Source organism: Sarcophilus harrisii, chromosome 5, assembly GCF_902635505.1.
Source record: "Sarcophilus harrisii chromosome 5, mSarHar1.11, whole genome shotgun sequence".
Classification (NCBI taxonomy): Eukaryota; Metazoa; Chordata; class Mammalia; order Dasyuromorphia; family Dasyuridae; genus Sarcophilus; species Sarcophilus harrisii.
Window position 1 is genome coordinate 162,972,080 of NC_045430.1, and position 23,509 is coordinate 162,995,588.

Consider the following 23,509-nt stretch of genomic DNA (forward strand, 5'->3'; position numbering starts at 1 on the left):
ATGGCAGGTAAAAATGTTAATTCATATTATGGCTTTTAGATCACATAAAACTTACAGTGAAATAATTTTACTATGTTGTATAGAGCTAAGTAAATTATTAATAAATTATTAATTTTCAAAAAGTTTTATCAATTCATTAAAAATAATAAATGCACTACATGTTAACATAAATAACATTTTAATGAAAAAAATTTCCAAAATTAAACAAAAAAAAATTAGAAGAATAGTAGTTTTACTTATTTTTGCAAATTTCCTTAAGTCTTGTGGCATGATAAAAAAAAAATACCTCATTTCGCTTTTCTACTTCTACATAAAATCTGTTGTGATATCTTTTTAGTTGAAATATATGAAAGAAAGCTTGCCTACATAGATATATAGTTGGAAAAGGGAGTCACATTTTAATAGGCAGGTAATTTGTTACTATTACGTAAACAGTTTTGATATTGTGGGCCTCCTGGAAAAGGTTCTTGGGGATGCCTTAAGGGATCCTTGGATCACACTTTGAAAGCTGCTGAAAGTAATTGATGGTTGTTAAATTTTTATTACCTGTATTTTACTTTTTAAAAAACAAGAATTTGACCTATTTTAGTTAAGATTTTTCAGTAAAGATTAAAGCAAAAGATTTTTGGTATATTCAGTTTTAAAATTAAATTAAATTAAATATCTCATTCTGTAAGCATTTTAATAAATCGAATTTATACTGTAAGTAGTAAATCTTCATTGAATATATAGGGTATAACATTTAACAATGACACACTATGAGGGAGAACATTTAGGAATTCACTTTTAGTTGAGAACTGATCATAAATTCAATTTAAAATATCTTAAACATTCCTTAACAATTTTGTGTACATGAAAGACGTGATAGAAGTCATTTTTATGTTATAAAGTTTTTAATGAAACTAAAAAAAACTAAGGTATCAATTAACTATATGAACTTGAGCCATGATGTAACAGCAATATGTGTGTAAAAATAGGGAACTGTGTACAGATCTATGTTTAAGGGAATAGATATTAATTAATATATTAGCAGAGAGAATTTTCAGAAGCAGTCTCCTTTAGATCATGGTCTAGCCTAAACTTAGAATATCAGCTCACTTTTTAGTCTCCAGTGTTGGTTGTGGTATGAATAGATAGAATGATAGCCACCAAATTATCTTTTTAAAACTTATGAATAAAAATGAATTAGATGACATTTCTGAAATATGTCTTGATACCAAAAAGAACAAGTAGTGAAAAGGAAGGGAATATTATCATACTTGAAAACAATTTGAATTGCTATTTCCATTCTCTTGATGGAGAATTTAAGAATTCTGCATAGCTGCTTATCTCTTTTTAGAAAGCAACAGTAATTGTTGGTATTGTATAGAACAGCTAGAGTAGAGTGCTGAACTTGGAGTTAGGATGACCTACAAGGCATAGTAGGTTCTTTAAGTGATTGTTAATCAGAATCCAAATTTCAAAGTTACAGGTAATACGTTGAAATTTCAGATGGAGTTTGGTATTTGACTGTTTTTTAAACTGAAAATTCAATGCTGTTGTGATTCTTGTGTTTCTCACTTCTCTATTTTTGTTGGAAATATAAATAGCTATCATCTTAAAATTACACTGGCTTTCCAAAGAATATTTTATTTTAGTTATCTTTGGGTTACTTTATTTTTTTTTTTGCCTTTATTAATTTACATAGACTATGCTACTTATAATCTTGCAATAAAAATTACTTCCACAAGCATAATAGGTTCCTACAAATGAACCAGAAAAGTCCATGCACTGGTTAATGGAGGGTTGTTTGTTTGCCTTCTTTTGACTTCTTGCCTTTATAAATACACAAATCATAATTGTGACCCATTACTGAAAATGCTCAGGTTAAAAATGGACTTTTAGATCAAAACATTTTAATAAAAATACAAACTTTAAGGTACATCAAGGTGAATATTTTCTATGAACATTTCAAAAGTAATATTCTTGATTATTTTAATAATTAACATGAATGTTTGATGCCTATTTAATATAACTATTAAGTCTATTCTTGCCTGAAATGTGCTTCATTTTTTGTATTAATGCTGTTTTCCCTATCATTTATTTTGTGGCTGAAACCTTTCAGTTGCTGCTCTAGCATCATTTGTACCTTGTATGCCTATTTACATATATATATATATAATTTCTTCCTGTTTAGTTTTCTACTTCTTTGTGACATACCCTTTAATTGCTGAATCAGGAGTCTTTTCCTTGGGTTAAAAAGATTTGCTTCTTTCATATGCATAAATAACATATATATATATATTCATAAAAATTTCACATTTGCGTTATACTCAAGATATTTTAAAATATTTAAAAATGTTGGTGAGAATGAATTTTGATTATTACACAGCTTTTAGCATCCAACTTCCATATGGCATATTTGATGTTGAAGTTTTACATTTTAATCAATATTTATTGTTAAAATGGAATTCAGAATGAATTTTTCTACTAACATTAGAAGATTTTAATGCTATTTTCAATAGCTCAAGTTTTTAAGTCTTGCTCATAGTATATTTTGCTTACTTTCAAATAGTTATTCATTTTCATGTGCTAAAATATTAATATTTTCATTTTAATTTCAGGTGCGCATAGCAGCAAAATTCATCATCCATGCTCCCCCAGGAGAATTTAATGAGGTATTTAATGGTGAGTGTTTTAATTACTATCTTACTGTTTATCACAATGGAATACACACTGGATTTAGCTTTGGAAGACTTCAGTTCAAATTCCAATCTGACCAGTTAATTTCCATTCTCTGAGTCTATATATTTGTCTTTAAAATCAAGGGCTTGGATTAAATCATCTTTAAGGTCTCTTTTAACACTAAATCTGTAAATCATGATTTTGTTAGTGTATGGTTCCTAAATTAAAACATAATGTAATTGTATCCTTAGGAGCTAATAAATTAGCATCATGCATTGTGGTGGATGAAAAAGATAATTATCTGGTCACTGATTGGATGAGCCTCTTCTAATTTTTAAGGAACTAATTTCTTCAGTAAGCTTTTGTGTTTTCCATGGGCCAATTCTATTTTTAAATGATCAGCAGGATAATTTCAGAGAGGCCTGGAGAGAGTTACATGAGCTGATGCTAAGTGAAATGAGCAGAACCAGGAGATCATTATATACTTCAACACTTGCAACAGCAAGATTATACAATGATCAGTTCTGATAGACATGGCTCTTTCTAACAGTGAGATGATTCAGACCAGTTTCAGTGATCTTGTGATGATGAGAGCCATTTATACCCAGTAAAGAGGACTATGGGAACTGAGGGTGAATCACAACCTAACATTTTCACTCTTTTTGATGTGGTTTGCTTGGTTTTTATTTCTTCTTTTTTTTCTTTTTCTTTTTCTTTTTACTTTTCGCTCTGATTTTTTCTTGTGAGTAGCAAGATAATTGTATAAGTATGAATGAAAAAAAAGCACAATTAATAAAACTTTAAAAGAACATAGAAAAAAATAAATAAAGAGTTCTTTTCTTGAGTGAATTTTTGTACTTTTCTATTGGGCCCATTCCACTTATCAAGGCATTCTTTTCTTCATTGGATTTTTGTGCTTTACCATTTGGCCTGTTCTGTTTTTCAGGGTGTTAAAGTTGTGTGTGTCCCCTTTACCAAGCTGTTGAGTTTTTTCATGATTTTCTTGCATCACTCACAATTTTCTTCCCTATTTTTCCTCTACCTCTCTTACTTAGTTTAAAAAAAATTTTTTTTTGAGCTCTTCCATGGCCTAAGACCAATTCATCTTTTTCTTTGAGGCTTTAGATATAGGAGTTTTGACAATGTTGTTGACTTCCAAGTTTATGTTTTGATCTATCTTGAGAGCCAGGAGATTAATGTCATTGAATCAAATAGTATGTAAAGATAGTTTTCAGCGTTTTTGTAAAACTTTGTGTTCTAATTTTTACTGCTATTAGTATTTTTTCCCCTCCCCAAGACAGCAAGCAATCTTATATAGATTAAATATGTGCAATACTTTTAAATGTAGTTCCATATTGGTCATATTGTGCAAGAAAAATCGGAGCAAAGGGGGGAAAACCATGAGAGAAAAACTGACCAAAAAATGAAAATATTATGCTTCAATTCACATTCAGTCTCCATAGCTCTCCCTCCCTCCCTCCCTCTCTCTCTCTCTCTCTCTCTCTCTCTCTCTCTGGATGCAATTGACATTAGGAAAATCATTTTAGTGACTGGATGTATTGGAGGCAGGCAGTAGGCTATAGTAGCCCATTCATGAGGGCCTATCCTACAGCACTGGCCATGTCACAAAGAGAGAAGGTAGAAAATAGTTTAGGGAGAGAGTGAGTTCAAACATGTTTAGTTTATAAACCATAATGATGTTTGATAGCAGAAATATTAAATGACTTACTTTTTGATGATAGCACTCTTAATATCTTACGTCCATTGCCAAAATCACGACAGCAAAGTAGAACAATTATACAAAAACAGATTGATTAAATGCACATGTAGCATGATTATAATATTCCAAAGGTGGGAAAGGAGTGCTTGCAGCTAATGAAAAGCTTTTTGCTTGTCTTTATCACTTTTCTGTAGAGTGGCTATTTATTAAACTGATGCTACATTAAATAGTAGAGTACTTTAAAGTGTTTCCTCTAGTTTCATCATCTTTCTGCTGTCTCTGTCTTTATTTGTCTAATTCTTGGGGAATACATTACATTCCTTTTCTATCTCCTTGCAATTCTGTTCTGAGTATAAACTATATGTTAATTTATTTTGCCTTTTTTCCTGACACTCTTCTGATAAGTTTCTTTATGGGGTGGAAACAACAAAATCTGCTTTCATTGTTTTGTGTGATTAGATATAATCTTGGTAGACTTTTCAAATGTACACATAATAAGATACTCTTAATAAATTTTTTTTCTAGATGTTCGATTATTGCTTAATAATGATAATCTTCTCAGGGAAGGAGCAGCTCAGTAAGTACTGAATAAATATTACACTTGCCGTATGTAAAAATACATAGAAATAAAAATATTTTAAATATTGCTTGTATTCACAATTCATTGAACAGAATAATTGCTTTCATACTTTGTGATTTGGTGTCTTTTGACGAGACCTAAATGAATTGGAACTTTGAGTCACTGATAAAAGTAAAAAAAACTTCCCCCATTCTTTCATTTTATATTATATGTACCGCCTAGAGTCATAATTTCTTTCCAACATTAATGATATTGGAAGTGTAAGTTAACCTTATTTTTATAGTTTTGGGAAAGTCACCTAAATATTTTGCCTCACAACATTGACATTCCTTCCCATTAACTCCATGCCCTTTTTTTTTTTTTTTTTTTTTAAGTAGCCAAGACTAGTAAATCTAAAGATCATTTCAAAAATCTGACATAAAACAACCAACCACTGCCATGTTTTCCTTTTCAAGGCTCAAGAGCATTTCTAGCAAGGAAGAAGGTGTAAATTATAGAAATAACCATAAAAGTTGCCAACTTCACTCCCTTAATAACAACTGTCAGTATCCCTAGCTGTCATTCTTTATAAAGATTTTGGAGAAATGAAAAGTAGAAAAGGTTAAGGATTACTATGTTAAACTATCTTGTTACAGATTGAGATTTTGAAAAAAAAAATCATGTTAAGGATATGTCATAGATACCTTTATAGATAATATTTGGTGATTCATACTTAGTCTGAATTTCAGGAAGCATTCTATCAAAGCCACACAGTTATAAAAGTTATAAATGGAGATTAAGTAGTCTTTTAGAAGTTGCCTTGTTTTATTTCCCTAGTGATTTGAGACAGAGGAGGAGAGAGGGAAGAGGGGAAAAAGGGATGAGGAAGGGAAAGAATGTGTGTACATAATATGTAATAAGTTTTGTGATCCTTTGCTTTCATAATGCTGTCATATCAAATGTTACTATAAAAGTAATTTATTTTCATGTGTTTTTTCTAGAATGTACATCTTGTAGGTTTTTCATGTGTGCATTTCTGGAATATAATCATAATGTGAATATTTTTGTTATTAAAATTAATTGGTATTGAAAAAAGTAAAAAACTTAGATGACTGGAGTAAAGTAGATAAGGACAAATTGGAACAAATGAACTTAATTAACAAGGAGAAAAAATGAATTATTTGATGTTAATATTTGTCAAGAACTGCTGGGAAAACAAGAAAGTTAGTATAACAGATACTTATACTATATTTCACAATAAGTTCAAAATAATTACCCAGCCCTGAATATTTAAATCATACCATAGGGGAGAAAAAAAAAAGATTAGAAGACAATTAGATCTGATGTTTTTCATACTTAAAGATTACCCTTAACAAAACAGGAGATAGAGGTAATCATAGAAAATAAAATAATCTTTATTCCATGAAATACCATATCTTTGAAGAAATAAAAATCCACACTGGTAACATAAGAAAGGATAAATTGGGGGGCGGGGGGATTTGTCTGAAAGTCTGAAAAGGTGGATGTTTGTATTTATACATCACATTAATGCAAATGTGAAAGATCAAGAACCATTAAATAATTAGTGAAGGAATTCTAAGATTCTAACAGCCATGTTAAAGTCTCCAAAATTATTGCAAGTCAAAGCAATTCTTGAGGTTTAAAAATGTCAACCAATGGAAAGTCAATGGTGAAGTAGTTCTGGAATGATAGGCACACTGATGTGCACTATTGTGAAGCTTGAATTGGTCCATTCCAAGATCATTGACAAAAAGAAAGCTCCATATACATCTAAATATTTGTAAGTAATTCTTTTTGTAGTAGCAGAAACTAAGTAGATGCCATCAATTGGGGAATAGGTAAACTTATTGTGACTTGTGAATGTTATAACTAATATTACACTCTAAGCAATTATGAATGACAACAGATAAGCATTGGAAGAATCGAATGAACAGTACCAGTACAACAATATACACAGTAATTACAACAGTGTGAACGGAAAGAACAAAAGAAAATTTTAATTGAGCATTTGAAAATAAATTTTTAGCATAGACTTGGCTCTGAAGGAACAGTATGAGAATACTTCTTGGAAGAAGTATGGAGTGGTTGATGTGGTTATTTTTACTGAATTGTTTTTCCCCCTCTTTTTTTATATTCCTGCTTAAAAGAGATGGCTTTTTGGATGGCAGGTTACAGATTTGGAGGTGAAAGTTATAAAAATAAAAAGTTTTTAAACTAACGTCATATAGTATGCTGCAGCATTTTATACATATATGTCTGTGGGTGTGTACATACACTACTTTTTTTCAGTGTTTTATGAATGCCCTTTTTTATCTTAAGCTACTTCTCAGTAATAATACTCCATCCCTCTGAGGGGCTGTTCTTTGCAAAAATAAGTACATTTGAACAAAACACTTGAACATAGTGGTTTGTGGTCTATAAATTTATGTTTCATTCATTACCTATTGTTTATCTCAGCTAAAATAAACAGATGTGCTTCATCAGTCAGGCCTCAAAAAACCATGTTTGAGCACTGACTTGATCCGAGTCCTAAAGTATTTTAACATTTTTTTTTTTCATATTATTGTTGTCATGTAAATTGTTCTCTTGATTCTGTTTGTTTTGTTGTGTGGCTATTATAAAAGCCCTGCTAGGTTTTTCTAAACGTGTATTTTTGTCTTTTTTAATGGTGCAAGTTACCCACATGTTAAACTATTCCCTTAGTCAGCGAGCATCCATTTAGCTATTTGCAGTAGCATTAATTTCTTTTAAAAAATTATTTTTTTCAGCAATTACTTTCTTCCCTTGAAACAATAATAATAAACCATTGTAACAAATTTGTATAACAAGTTCATTTTTATACAGTGTTGTTGTTACTGTGTAATTTGTTTTACTTCACTTCATTCTGTGATCCGTAACAGTGACCTCCTTTGCTGTTTTTTGAACAAAACACTACATCTGACCATCTTGATGCCTGAAATTATTTTCTTCCTTATCAGCTCCTTCTGCTGTCCCTAACTTCTTTCAGGTCCCTGTTGAAATCTTACCACAAAAATCTTTTCCAGATGCCTTTTAATACTAGTTGATTATCTTCAATTTATCCATGGATATTTTATATGTTGTCCCATTAGACTGAATTCCTTGAAAGAGCAGGGATTGTATTTTGTTTCCTTGCATCTCCAGCATAAATGGTTGTTGACTATAGATAATTTAGATTTCTTTCCTTGAGAACTACCTATTCGTATTCTTTGACAATTCATCAATTGGAGAATATCTTTTATTTTTGTAAATTTGAATCAGTGCCTTATTTATTTTCTGTATTCCCTGTTTGATCATGAACTCTTCCACATCTATAGTTGAAGAAGGGAAGGAAATAAACTTTTATTTAGCACCTATTGTGTCTTAAGCATTGTGCTAAAGTACTGTAAAAATATCTCATTTGACATTCACAAGAACTCTTGGAAGTAGATGCTATTATTTTTTGCAGCTTATACTCCATTTTACAATGGAGGAAAACTGAAGCAAAGATATAAAGTAAATTGCAGGTCATACAGCTAGGAAGCATCCGAGGCTTCATTTGAACTCAGATATTGGGATGGTGGTTCATTGTTCTGTCCTTTGTGGTGGGGGTTCTTGAACTTTTTCCATTCTTCACTCCCATTTTACGTGAGAAATTTTTACATGACCCTGAATATATAAGTATATATGTATACATACAAATCAAACATTTAATGATAAATCATAATTTCAGAACCCCCATAGTTATGAGACCCCATATGGGTTGCAAATCACAGTTTAAGAAACTCACCTTTATGGAACCTAGCTACTTCAGAGCCAAAAAGTAATTTCTTCCTTGATGTTCTAATTTGTTTATGTGTCTTTTTATATACTTCATGTGAATTGTTCCTCTAAACAAAATTACTGTCATATTTTTCATTACATAGTGAGTTCTTACCCCCCCCAGAATTCAGAGTGTTTAGGTTTATTGAACCCTAAACATCCTTCTTTGGTATTATTTTCAAGGTCTACTCATCAACCTTTTACTAGCAATTGTGAGGAATAGAAGTTCGTGGATTGTTTTGTTGTTTTTGATATGACAGTTGGTAGAACCAAGATTTGTTGATATCACATAAGATTTAGTACTGAGATATGTGATTTAATTTAACTTATGCAATTGAAGTAATAGCAAGAGGATTTTTTAAATTGATAAATTTGTTTGCACCATAGCATATAAATAGCATATAAACTATCTATCCCCCACATATTCTCCGTTGAACCCCTCTTACATCCTTGAAAGTAGATAACAAAAACTGGATTTGGTAAAAGAGACTAAACTTCAGTAGCTTTTGTTGTTGTTGTTGACCGGATGTATGTTTTATTAGTTGTCATCATTTACAATTATTTTCAGTTATATGGAATAATTAATTGTATTGTTCTTTTTTGGTTCTTTTTTTTTTCTTTAACTCTTATCATTTCAAAAAAGTCTTCACTAATTTTAAAATTTTTATGCATTACCAGTTTGTTCATTTATTTCTCATTTACTCTTCCCAGTTTCAAAGCAAATTTACATAAATTAAAAAATAATAAATATTAAGAACAAAATTTTTTTAACTGGAACCAGAGTTTTAAAAAAGATAGAGTTGGGGCACCTGGTTGATGCAATGGATAGAGCACCAGCCCTAAAGACAAGGAGCTGAGTTCAAATGTGGCCTCAGACATTTAACACTTTCTAGCTGTGTAACCCTGGGCAAATTGTAACCCCAATAGCCTCAGCAAAAAAAAAGAGAGAGAGATTGGATACAAAGCTATCATTCAGTTATATATAAGACAAATCATAATGTCCTGCAAAAGGTATTTGGGAGCTTTGTACATTCAACATCTCCAACTATGACATGTTATGAAGTTAACAATCAAATTAATATGTCATATGTTTTAAGTGAACAGAAACATCATTTCCATTCAGTTCCAGGATGAGTTCCAGTGCTTCACATTGAACCAGATTAGATGCCTCCCAAATTGAGCTGGCGAGTAGATTTAGATAACTAATGATTCCCATGCCAGGCTGCTTACAGGATACTATATCCAAACTGAATCCATCTGGCTCAATGCAAAACTGGACTAATCAGAACAACTTTCAGTACTGTTTGTAGAGGAGTCTGGTTCTGCAAAAACAGATGGTTTCTTCCAGGAGAATGTCAAGAACTCTCCAAAGGAAGGCTGCCACTCCAAGGGTAACTGTTTTCGTCTTGATTCAGCACCAGCCTCATTCTGTCTCAAAGACACAGACCAAGTCAGAAGACCTAATTAATAGAAAATTCCATTTTTACATTAAATAATCCTTTTTCTTTTAGGTCTTTAAATAAGTAAGAAACAAGGTATCTAAATTTATATTTTGTATTAAAAGGCTTATTTTAAGTTTTCTTAATGAAAAAATTTCAAGTAAAAAATCACTAACCTTCAAGATTACAGTGTATTTGGAAATAGTATCATTTATGATCACCTATTAATAAGTTTTTGTGTGACTTCAGTTCTTTTTCTGTATGGAATATGAATACGTTATTTATTACATCTAATCTGAAAGAATAAACTAAATTTTATTTTATTTTTCCTTTTTAGTGCATTTGCACAATATAACTTGGACCAGTTTACTCCAGTAAAAATTGAAGGTTATGAAGAACAGGTATGATGATAATAATAACATAAAGAATTTAAATGCTCAAATGATGTATACTTATCATTGATGTTATAAAATGATGGAATTTTTTTTATTATTATTATTCTGAACTTAAATTTCAAAGAGCATTTTGGTATACACAGCAGAACCCTAAAAGAGGTGATGCCATAAATCTCCATTTTGTTTTTTCATGTTTTATTTTATTATTTATTGTTATGTTTTTTATAATTAATGTCTTTATTAAATGCTTACAATTTCTATATTGAATTATATTTTTTAAAAGCAAACAGCATAAAATGAAAAACTCTACGTGTGTGTGTTTCTGTAGGTGTTTTATACAAGTTATTTTGAAATTTCCCTGCTAATTTGTAGTTCCTTCTAAGATTCTTTATGTTCTCCCTCTGCATTTTTAAATAGCTTCCCCTTTTTTGCTTTCATCATTGCTAACTTTCTCCCTTCCACTTCCATTAATACTTGAGATGAAAAAGTTAAAAAAAAAAAAAAAAAAACCTTTGTTAGAAATAACTATAAACAATTAAGAAAAATCCATGGACTGTGTTTTAGCCACAAAAATACATGCCTTTTTACCTGATATCCTCTATGAGATAGGAAAACATTTTTACATTTTAAACAAATCAAAAATATTTTCATCCTACATCCAGAGATTGATGTGTTCTTGTGTCTTTGAAATTTATTTTTCTTTATAATGTTGCTGTTTTTGTATAATTATTCTTCTTGTTTTACTTACTTAATCTGTGTCAATTTGTACAACCCAGAAAGCAAACCAAAATATATAAATATGTTTAAAAATATATTTAGAGATGTAATAATTTTTTTTCTAAATTTATTCTTTTATTGAAGGTATTAATAACAGAGCATGGTGATTTAGGAAATGGAAAATTTCTGGATCCCAAAAATAGGGTTTCTTTCAAATTTGATCATTTAAGAAAGGAAGCTACTGACCCCAGGCCCTATGAAGGTGAAAATGCCATTGAATCTTGGAGACATTCAGTGGAAACTGCCATGAGAGCCTATGTAAAGGAACATTACCCTAATGGGGTCTGCACAGTAAGTAAGCAATAGACAATATACTCTTAAACAATTTTCTCATAAGTGACACTAGTATAATGACCTTTTTTATTGATAGATCTTTATAGTCTGTGACATTCTCAAGTGGAATGGAATCTTATATACATTATATAGATTGAAATATTAAGCACAAAAAGGGAGTGAGACAGAACATACAATAAATCTATGTTTTAAATTTTGTGATAGCAGGGCATAAATGTTTTTTCTTTTTATTAAGTGATTAAATAATTATATCTTTCTATGTAAGTTTTTAATTGCTTTATTTTATGATAAAGAATTTTTTTTTTAATTATCAGCTTTTTGGACTTTGTTAAAGCATTTTTGTGCAGATTTAAGTCAAAAGATACACTTTGAAGAATTTGTTTTCTGTTGTCCACCATATGTAGCTACCAGCATATTGTGCACTCTATGAATAATTTAATAATTGCTTATTGACTGATACTTGATTGTCCTAAACTGAAACTTGCACATATTTTCTTTACAACAAAGGTTTATGGTAAAACTATTGATGGACAGCAAACCATTATTGCATGCATAGAAAGTCATCAATTTCAAGCAAAGAACTTTTGGTAAGTTCAAGTTGTCTTCAATGTTACTGAGGGAGAAATTGTTTGAATCCTTTGCAATGACTTTGTTAATCCTTGACAACACTTTTTATTAGTAAGCATGTCTAACACCAATTCAAGTGTGGTATAATTCAACTTAACTATCCAGAAAGAGTAGGTAGATACAAGTTTAAATATAAAGAGGACTCTGTGTGTATGTATACACAGATAGACTGTATGTGTGTATTTATATATGTAAGCATCTGTATATATGAGAATCAGCATTACTTTGTAATGAGAGTCATAAATCCTGAAAATTTGTATACTTATAGATAGTGCCCTCAGGGACAAATATATTACATAATAAATGGGTGATCATATTTAGAGAGAATTATCTCCAAATGGAGATTATACCAGGAAGAGAGAAACTTAACCATCTTTTTCCAAGATAAAAACAAAACCTAGGAAACATCAAATATTAATTACATAATAATTGTTCATTTTTACTGTGTGTAAATCTAAAATGATGGCATTGGGGAGGAAATTGTAAGATAGTATCAATTCTTGTTTCAGGGGAAAGTTATCTAGGGAGATGTAGTATAAGATGAGGAAAAATGTTTTGTAACTTCTTTTGTAAGTTGTTGGCCTCCTGAGGAAAAATGTTTTGTAACTTCTTTTGTAAGTTGTTGGCCTCCTCTCAGATCTTTGATCCTGAAAGGACATATGTAATAAAAATCAGATATAACTGAAAGGACACAATACCAAGACATGTATCCTTAATCTCAGTAACACTTTGCCCAAGTAACCAAAGATTAACATGTCCCGAAGGCAAATGTTACTGTGACTTTTCTCAGTCCTTATCCTTCAAATCCTCAACTTGATCCTTGTAGGTTATTTGACATAGATGATTCCTCCATCCTCCTAAATACTCTTTCTTTTTTTTTCTTTAACTGAAGCAATTGGGGTTAAGTGACTTGCCCAGAGTCACAGAGGTAGGAAGTGGTAAGTGTCTGAAGTTAGATTTGAACTCGGGTCCTCCTGACTTCAGGACTGGTGCTCTAACCACTGTGCTACCTAGCTGCCCCCTAAATACTCTCTTCTGAAAGGTTTGGAAAACCCCAGGAAGGTTGGGTTAGTTGATGGTGTACTTAGGCTGACATTTCCCTGGGCAGCCAGATCACATAGGACTTAAATATGTCTCACATGCTTTGGATGAATGAAAGCTTTTCTTATTGTCAAAATTATTTGCAAGTCTGTCTTCCATATTCCATTCTTTTAGCATGTACTCCTTATAAGGTCTACAACATATTGATTTCTATGTTTCCAATGTCTAGTATGTGCTTTGTCCAGGGCCATCATCAATAAAATATATTAAATTGGATAAGTCATTCATCCTTAACGCCTATTTATACCTTTACAAAAAAGTAGTATGCTTTACTTTTTAGTGTATAGGCTTAATGCACTTAGATAAAAATGATTATTTCATAGCTCATATTTTATGGTTAATTAATAATGTATTCAGAAGATTACACTTGTTATCAGGAGCCCTGGATTTGCACCCTCTTTTTCAGACATTTTTTTTAATTTCCAAGTTATTTCCCCTCTCTGAACTTCAGTTTCCTCATCTATAAAATGGGACTTATAATATTTTCCAATACCTGAAGGAACTAGTAAAGTTATAAGGAAAATACCTGTAAATCTTAAAGTGCTACATAAATGTAAGATAGTATTATTCTTATAATGTTGAAAATTTAGAGGTGACTGAGCTTTTTTTTATTTATATGAAAAGCATTTGTTAAAGTGTTTACTACATTATAGACCAAACACTATGTTTAGTGATGATCTCTGCCCTCAAGGAATATCGATAGATAGATAAATAGATATAGATATATAAAATCTGTATCATGAAGTACCTGCAAAATTTATCAGAAAGTGACATGGTCATACTTATATTTTTAAGAATATCTATTTAGTGAAAGATGGATTGAAGAGAGAAAACATTTAAGGCAGGAATATCATCTAGTAGTTTTTTGTTTTGTTGCAATAATCTAGGCAAGAGGTAATAAGCATGAACTTAGAAGTCAGAAAGATAGAAATGACAAAACTTGAGCTTATTAAGAGAGAGGTAAAAGTCAAGTTTGTGAATCTGACTGACTAGAAGGATGGTGGTGCCCTAAGTAAAATAGGGAATTAATGGTTTGGGAGAAAAGATAATGTGTTGTACTTTGAACATATTGAGTTAAAATAGATGCTTACAGAAGTTGCAGTTTATGATTGAGTTCAGGGGAAAGAGGCTAGGGGATACATCTATTATTTGGGGAGTCGTCTGCATAGAAATGATAACTGAATGCATGAGAGCTGGTATGATCACCAAAGAACAGTGTAGAAAGACAAGAGGTCCCTGTACAAAACATTGGAGTATGCTCATAATTAAAGTATGAGAAATGAATGGTATTCAGCAATACAGATTAGGAAGGAGTAGCCATACAGGTAGGAAAAAAGAATCAGGAAAGAGGTTTGTTACAAAAATCTGGGGAGAACAGAGTATTTAGGAGGAGGGAGTAATCATCTATGTCAACCCACAAGGATCATAATGAGGATTCAAAGGATAAGGACTGAGAAAAGTCATTGATATAATTGTGACATTTACCTTTGGGGCATATTAGTCTTTGTTTACTTGGGCACAGAGTTAACATACATGTCTTGTTTGTTGTGTCATTCCAGTCAAATCTGACTCTTTCATGATCCCATTTGATGTTTTCTTGACAAAGATACTCAAGTGGTTTGCCATTTCCTTCTCCAACTCATTTTACAGATAAATCTTGGTAAACAGGGTTATATGACTTGCCTAGAAACACATAGCTAGTATCTAAGGCTGGATTTGAACTCGGGAAGATGAGTCTTCCTGATTCTAAGCCTGGTACTATATCCACTGTACCACCTACTTGTCCTTTGAACCATATTTTCTTCCAGTATTATAACATCATTGTAGTCTCACACAAATAATGTATAATCCCCATATGCATAGACACATGACCCATTTTTAGCAAGAAATTAATGTTTGATACTTAATTTATTCAGTTATTTTCCCTATTTTTATTTATGGTGCTATTTTTATTTTTTAAGGAATGGTCGTTGGAGATCAGAGTGGAAGTTTACAATTACTCCTTCTACCACGCAGGTAGTTGGTATCTTGAAAATTCAGGTAGGTTTACCATTCATAATTGGCTAGAATAACAGTTAAAAGTAAATATATTCAATTTTATATAAAGTGAAGAAATTTTAATACTAAGCTTATTAGGTTTAGTTCTTTAATGTCAAACTCAAATAGAAATGATTTAGTGGGCAGCATATTGACTTAGAAAACCACAAATTGTTATTACCCATGTTCTGTTGTCTTTTTATTTGTTAAATGTTTGCCAATTACACTTTAATCTAGTTCAGTCATAATCACTTTTTTATAGGACTTGCCTCATGCACTGAATCTGTTACCTCTGGTATAGATTAGTATAGAAAAATAACGGACATTCTTAACTACTTTACATTTCTTTACATTAAACAATTTGATATTGGTCCTCTCTTTGTTTTGGGCAGAGCTGACAAAGTCTTAAAACCTATAAAATTAAAAACTACCATTTGATTTCAGCTCTCATATAATTTATTTGTGGTAGGATGGCAAAGGCGCGTTTGTACTTTGGAGATCACAGCATCTTCCCTAATTGTATTAATAGGAAACTTAGAAAACTAAAGTCACTTTTCCAGTACTACGCAGATAATTCTGGAACTACTATATACCCCCATTCCACTGCTCCTTAGGTTATAATAAACAGAGCTTTAAGCATTATTCCTTGAATAACTTCTATAGTTTCTCAAGGAATATTTTATAACTCAGTGTGAATGTTTTGCTAATTGACTTTTGGCATTTAGTGAAAATTCTAAAGTTCATAGAACATTATTTGAACAACTTTTATAGGGAATTAAATTTATCTAAGTTCATTGTTTTACCTGCAATTGTTTATGATCTAAATAATAAAAAATAAGCAAACACTCTTTCCTGTCTTGATGATACTGTAATGCTATTGCTATAATTTCTTTAAATAGGTTCACTATTATGAAGATGGTAATGTTCAACTAGTGAGCCATAAAGACATACAAGAATCTTTAACAGTGTCTGTAAGTAGCTATATTTCAATGTCTAATGGATCACTATTCTCATCAGGAATAGACAAACTGCCCTGGGTAGGCCTATCCCTCTGCTTTTACATAGCCTATAGCTCAGTACACATTTTTTCTCCTCATTTTTGGATTCAGATTATATTATCCATCTGTAATAATCATCAATGTTATTTGTTGATATATTGAATTAGTGGACGAACCTTCCGTATATCTATATAACAGTAATTTACATCCATTTATTTTTTCCTCTATGGATGTTAGGATAATCTCTCTTGAATAATCCTGTATCCTATAAAACTTAAAGCTCTATAAATTGTGAGTTCCTGTTGCAACTGTATTGTAATATTCTGAGTGTAATTAGCACAATATCATCCACCAATATAGAAACATCTGCAGGAACAAGATTATATTCTACCTTTTTTCCACTTGGACCCAAGTTAACACACTATTTATGGCAATAATTGAATACTTTTTTTTTTAAACAGGATTTTTTTTTTTATTAAAGCTTTTGAACCCACTTTTGTATATAATGGGTGAATCTCTTTGAATTTCTTTCTCCTATTTTATGCCTCAATTTATAGTAGCTAAATAATACCTGCCATTTATTATAGCACTTTAAGAATATGTTGTGTAATATCAATTTTGCACTTTATTTTGTGTATAATTTCTAAGGGTTTAGGTGAGGGGTTTTATTGGATAAAATAAAACATCTTTATGTGAAAGTAAGTTAAAGTCAATGAATGTTTTATTAAATGTCCACTTTATGATAGACCTGGTGCTGAACACTGCAAAACATGAAGGAAGGAAAAAGCAGTCACTGCTCTCAAGGACCTCACAGTCTAATGGTCTATATCACTTTTAGAGTAGTTAACTTCATCCTATGAAAAGAAAATACTATTTTTTTATATTCCATTAAAGTGAGTTGTTAACCAAAACATAGAATATTAAGTTGTATGTTTTATATTAAAAATGATTTTGTTTTCTTTTCTAATGCTTCACTAGTAAAACTTAACTCAAGTTGTATATAAGCTTCTGTGTTATGATTGTTATATTGCCTTCTAAAAATATCTCCTAATGTAAATTAACCAATGATATTACCTCATTCTCTGTACCATTCATTCTTTTAACAACTATTTGTTGAGCATATTTTTTGTGCATAGTGGAAGCTAACATAGAAGAGGAATAACCCCTGCCTTCTTGTCTTTGAGGGAAGTAAAATCTACCAAAAAAAAAAAATCCTAATTCAGGGTAGATGTGATAAGAGAACACTGTGCTCTGGAATTTCAGAGGAGGGAGAGAAAGTTTAAAGCTGATTTGGTTGCTTGTATTTAAACTAAATGTCCATCAAGGTGATTTGTTGAATCATTTGATCTTATTATTAGCTATAATATTTTAATTCATCATCAAGTAATAGTTGGTTTTTAAAGCTTACTTTATGATTTATTTTTCTTTTAGAATGAAGTCCAAACAGCAAAAGAATTTATAAAGATTGTAGAAGCAGCAGAAAATGAATATCAGGTATGATTTTCAGTATAACTGAATAACTTTGTATTTATTGTTGGATAAGGACATTGAAAAATGTGAGCCCATGTGACTTTAATTGTATGACTATAGAGAATAATTCTAAATTCTACATTTTTCCATTTTCTTGTGGTAATAAGCATGTTTATAATTTTGTCAGTTTACTTAACCCACTCAGTGCTAAAGGCCCTGTAAGTTGCAGAGGAGGGGAGAGGCTGATCTAAATCTAGAAAATTGCTTAATAAGAAGTTCCTTACTACATTAAACAAAGGTTCAGATTTTCAAAAACTAGCAATATTGAGGAATGGGAAGTAGTATTGAAACCTAGTTTAATTCCCAGTTTTAAATTCTTTTACGTAAGTAGATATCTTGTTCAGATATATAAGTAAATTTATGTAGCTGTCCACTCAAAAAATAGATACCAGACAATTCTGATACTATTTTAAGATCCTCATACATAAAGATTGTTTTCATTCTTTGAACTTGTATCTCTGACTCTAATACTAGCACAGTGCCAGACACATAGTATAGGTATTTAATAATTCCTTTAAACTGATATATTATTTGCAAAATTAAAAAAAAAAAGAAAATGTTGCCTTTTTAATACATCCTAATTTATAGTTCAAAAGAAATCATAAAATGTAATAGCATTTTGTTTCAAGATGATCAAATTATTTTAATTTTGGAAGTCTGCTTATGGAAAGTAATTAATTCCCTCAATCACTCAGATTACATTTGTACCCCACATCTTACATTAATTAATCAATGTCCAGACAATGTTGTTGAACTTGAACTTTTGGTTTATAATTTAGAATTATTTAATTATATACAGGAAGAAACTTGAAATCTTTTTCAGGAATAAAATTTTAAATTATTTGTGAATGATTAGAATCAGGAATATTATGTTTTCCCATAAATTTATTATTCAAAATACTAACATTTCTTTAGCTGTTTTCTATCAGTTTTCATTCTATCATTTTAAAAAACATTTTCATATTTTAATGTATCCACTTTGGAGCAATGAACCAATATACTGACATATGAACAACACTAGTATTTTTTTGGGAGGGGGAGTAGGGGGAACATCTGTTTTATAGATTATTCTTCTTTTATTTTCCTTTATAACTTTAGCTCTATTCTGTTTTTAATAGACTGCCATCAGTGAGAATTATCAGACTATGTCGGACACTACTTTCAAAGCCTTACGTCGACAGTTGCCAGTTACACGCACCAAGATTGACTGGAATAAGATCCTTAGTTACAAAATTGGGAAAGAGATGCAGAATGCTTAAAATGAACACTGCATGACCGGATCATTTTAGTGTCCATGTATAAAAATAAAACTATTACAAAAGTATTCAAAACTGTCAAGTTGCCCATTCAGCATGGGCTTTTGCCATTGAAAATCAATGTAATTAAGTAGTTTGGTTAGAGCACGAGGCTTAGCTAATCAATCTTTGTTTTTCAATTTTTTGTTTCCTTATGTTTAAAGAGGGTTGCAAATCACATTGGATTGAAGTATTGTTTCTTATGCTGAAGAGAGGGATACCTCTAGTTTTTGTTTAAGAAAAATTAAAGTGTATGAAAACTATATTTGCTTGATGTAATAACCCTTTAATTGATGTCTTTTATGAAGTGGATAACTTTTTTGAAATTTGCCAGATTCTTTTTAATGGGGTCCTTCATGACCATTTCTAGTTTAAGGTGGTTGATGGATTTAGCCATATATGCTGCTGAAGAAATTGTCTACCTTTCCTCTTCCATGTATGTAAGATTGAGTTTAGAGGGAAAGCATTTTCTATATTAATTATGTTTAAACCTTTCAAGATAATTATTTAGCTAGCTTAGTGTTTAACTAAACTTTTTTTAAACAAGGCCAAGATCTAATGCTATTTTGAGATTTTGAAATTAAACAAAAATACTTACTTCAGAATTGTATTTAATGCCTTCTTTCCTGTGACAGTTACTCAATTGAGTCTGGATTCTGTCTGCCCTCAAGTTACATTTTATCACACAGCCACAAATGTATTATAACAAGGCAGATTGTAATATATATAACCTTGTACTTATGACCATGTCTCAGATTTTTCCCTTGGATTAAAATGTACTAAAATTCAGTGTGACATTAAAATGAAAATTTTCCTATTTATTTGACCAGAAAGTCACTTACTGGTGAGTCATATACTATTTTAAAATACTTTCTCTGGATGTTGTGGCTTTTCACTGGTTGTAAATTAGAAAAGCTGGGAGTACATATGGTGTGCTGTAACATTCTACATTTTTCCATCTTCCTGTGCTAATAAGCATGTTTGTAATATTAAAAATACATTTATTGATGCTTAGCTACAGGAGTTTTAAGCCTGTGGTGACTATTAGCATTTGCTGTAGAGATTGGAATGGATTTATGATTTCATCAACTAAACCAACACTCACTTTGCTTGAGAGTGGAATCCTTTCCTCATCTTCTGCAGATTTCCAGGAGCTGGAAAATGTTTTTTTAAGAAACACCACTTTTATTATGTACAATAAACTTATTTCATTAGCTTGAAATGTATAGATGTTTTAATTCTTTGTAAACATATATCTTTTTTTTTGCTTTTATATCTTCCTCTAAGAGGATTTTAAGTCAACAAATGTGTATTAAATACCTACAGTGTGTGAAGTACTGGGCATTGAGTTTGCACATAAAGTAAGAGCACTGACAACTGAGAGCAGATTTAAGGAGTAAAGAAGGCTTTCAAGAGGAAGTAGCAAATCAGCTAAGTCTGACAGGGTTAAGTGATGAGGAAGGAATTCTAGCCATAGATGCTAAAAGATGCATGAGATGTAATGTTAAATTTAGGGAATAACATAGTCTAATGTGTTAAGTATCAAGTACCTAAAGCTGAATAGTGTTAAGTAAGAAAGGAAAATTGGAAACCAGCTGTATGGGATCTTAAATGTCAGGTAAGGAGTTTATTTTATTCTAGAGGTAATAAGGAGCCATTGAAGGTTCTGGAGTAGGTAAACAACATTTGGAAACCTTTGTGTTAGGGAGATTATTGTGGCAGCTATGTAGAGCTTGGATTAAAAAAGGAAAAAACTGGAAACTAAGGGACCAATTAAGAGAGTATTATAATATTCCAAGTAAGAACTAATGACTGCTGTCTTAAAACAATGTGGTGCACTTGTGAGTGAGGAGAAGGGGATGTATTTAAGAATGTGATCAGAGTCCAGGATGACTGGACTGTGTCTATATATGACTATAAATGCTACGAACCTTAATAATTAAGAGGATGGTGGAGCCTTCTGACAACACCAGAAAGCTTGAAAGGAGAGTTGCTTGGTGAGCAGATTAGTTCTGCCTTGGACATTTTGCATTGCAGACAAGACATGAACAGATTGGTTATGTCTAATAGACAACTAGTGGTATATTACTAATTCAGGAGAGAAATCTATGTAGACTTAATAGTGATTTACACAGAACTAATTGAATCCATGGGAGTTTATAATACCACTCAGACATTGCACAGAGGAAAAGGGGACACTAGGAGTGGGAACACTAGACTGAGGACCTTGGGGTTCGAGTAATGGATGATCCAGCAAAGCAGCCTGAGAAAGAGCAGCCATTTATAAATCGAATCAAAAGAGAATAAAAGAACCCAAGAAGGTATCCAGGAAAAGGGAATGAACAGGATCTGACAGCAGAAGGGTCGGGGGGGGGGGGAGGGGGGGGTGAATAGAGATAGTACAAATTCTATAAAATTCAAAAGTTAAGAAATAGCTGATAGCTATTGACAGTAATTTCAGCAGAATGTTGGGGTTGAAAATTAGAATTTTATGGATTGAAAAGGGAGCGAAGGCTGGGTAGTTCAGAAGTGTTGAACACAGTCATTGGAGCTGGCAACATAAAAAACTGGAAAATATTTGATAAAAATAAAGTAGAGCATAGGTGATAAGTGGTTTTTCTAAGTCAGTGTGCCACTGCAAAGATCTGTATATATGATTTCATAGTCCCCATTTGTATTTGTGTTTGACAACCATGGTGGAGATGACTCAGAGTTTGACTGTGTTAAGGAGGAAAAAAAAAGCTGATAAATTGAGAAAGGAAAGATATGTGGGTTTCTGTAAGTAGCAAAGAACAATGCAGTAGACTGAGGGTGAAAAGGAAGGTCTCATGGCAAAAGTGGTCATTAGTCCTTAGCTGTGGGACAGTGTCTGTTACAGTATGCCAGTAAGTTGATGCTAAGGCCAGGAAAGTCATATGGTGAAGGCCTCCAGCCCCAAGCTGCAACTGGTCCCTTCCCTTTGCCATTCTCCAGATAATCCTGATAAGGATCTATGGGTACAGCAGAGTTTTGGAGCAGAACAGTGGTGGTGGCAATGGTAGGTATCTCCTGCCTCTCATGTTGGATGCACACAGCAATAGGAGATAAAGTAGCTTCTGCCTCTTCAAAAACAACCTGGAGGATTCTACAAAGGAAACAATAACTAAGCATGGAAAACTCTAGTTCCTGAGAAAGAACCAAGTCTGGAATTCCTGCTCTCCTGGATTTAATAAAACTATGTCATCATATTGAAATGTCTCGATGTTAAATTTTTTCTAAGCCTCCAAAATGTTTTCTTTGGAAAAATACACATTGGGGCTACCTCCTGAGTCCTCATTTTCAGTGTAGTTTTTGTCAGTGGCAGACCCCGCTTGGGGCATTAGTGATGTTGCAAAGCTGATCTTGATTGTTTCACAACATGAAAATGTATAATTCTGAAACACTTGGGCTTTTAGATCATTGCAGCTTTGAATTTTATATTATACTTGATTGTATCTGAAATGTCTAAAGAAAATGAACCTAGGGATAGTGCATCATTTTTCCTTAAAAAAGTAAATGATCAGAAGCAACAAAAATAATGAACTAGGTGGCCACTATATGAATGCATAGATTATTAGCTTAGTTGGACAATGTTTAAAATATGCTGTGGGATAGATGGGCATTCAAAAGTTAACAAAACATGCACTTAGCCATAACATAGAGGATATTCAATAAGCATACTATTGTACTTGGGTAGCTGGGCCCTCTTCACTTGCATATAGAAATGGACGTGGTCAGCTGAGTGCAGTTCAGATGCTTTTGCCAAGTCTCAAAGGTATGGACTCCACATGAGTGGGCCTTTCTGTGCCCTTAAGCTGCCAGGAAGTGTTAAGGGACCGGTCAATTCTTCGAGAGCCTCCACAGCTGTGGATCATAGCATCGGAAGGAGTTGCAGAGTAGCTTTTGCTGACACCGGTGTTGCTGACTGGGAATGAGATAAATTGGAGGCAGAAGACAGGTCACAATGCAACTGCCTCAGTCTCCTTGTATCATCCTCTCACAAGAGAAGATCCATGGTCTGGATTGGATCTCCAGCAGCCACTGTCAGGTGGCTCCCGTGTATTCCAACACGGAAGCTGTGTCAAAAAAGGCAGCTGCAGTTTTTACTCCTTGAGTCAAAATGCCTGGGAGAGAGGACTTTGTTATCTTGGTAGGAAAGGAAGAGAAAGGCTAAGCCACTTCATCGGGACGAATGATGAAGGGGGAACCAGGATT

General features: G+C 32.0%; 1 protein-coding gene across 1 annotated transcript in view; it reads left to right on the forward strand.

Moving 5' to 3' along the window:
* The window catches only part of CAPZA2 (capping actin protein of muscle Z-line subunit alpha 2), a 33,262-nt gene extending 12,764 nt beyond the window's left edge, over positions 1–20,498 (forward strand). The window contains exons 2-10 of the mRNA XM_003771543.4: positions 2,604–2,667; positions 4,910–4,961; positions 10,560–10,623; positions 11,479–11,685; positions 12,196–12,275; positions 15,378–15,456; positions 16,353–16,424; positions 17,883–17,945; positions 19,100–20,498. Of these exons, the coding sequence (XP_003771591.1) occupies positions 2,604–2,667; positions 4,910–4,961; positions 10,560–10,623; positions 11,479–11,685; positions 12,196–12,275; positions 15,378–15,456; positions 16,353–16,424; positions 17,883–17,945; positions 19,100–19,240 (822 nt within the window). The 3' untranslated portion in view covers positions 19,241–20,498. The remainder of the gene's footprint in view (positions 1–2,603; positions 2,668–4,909; positions 4,962–10,559; positions 10,624–11,478; positions 11,686–12,195; positions 12,276–15,377; positions 15,457–16,352; positions 16,425–17,882; positions 17,946–19,099) is intronic.
* The last annotated feature ends 3,011 nt before the right edge of the window (positions 20,499–23,509 follow it).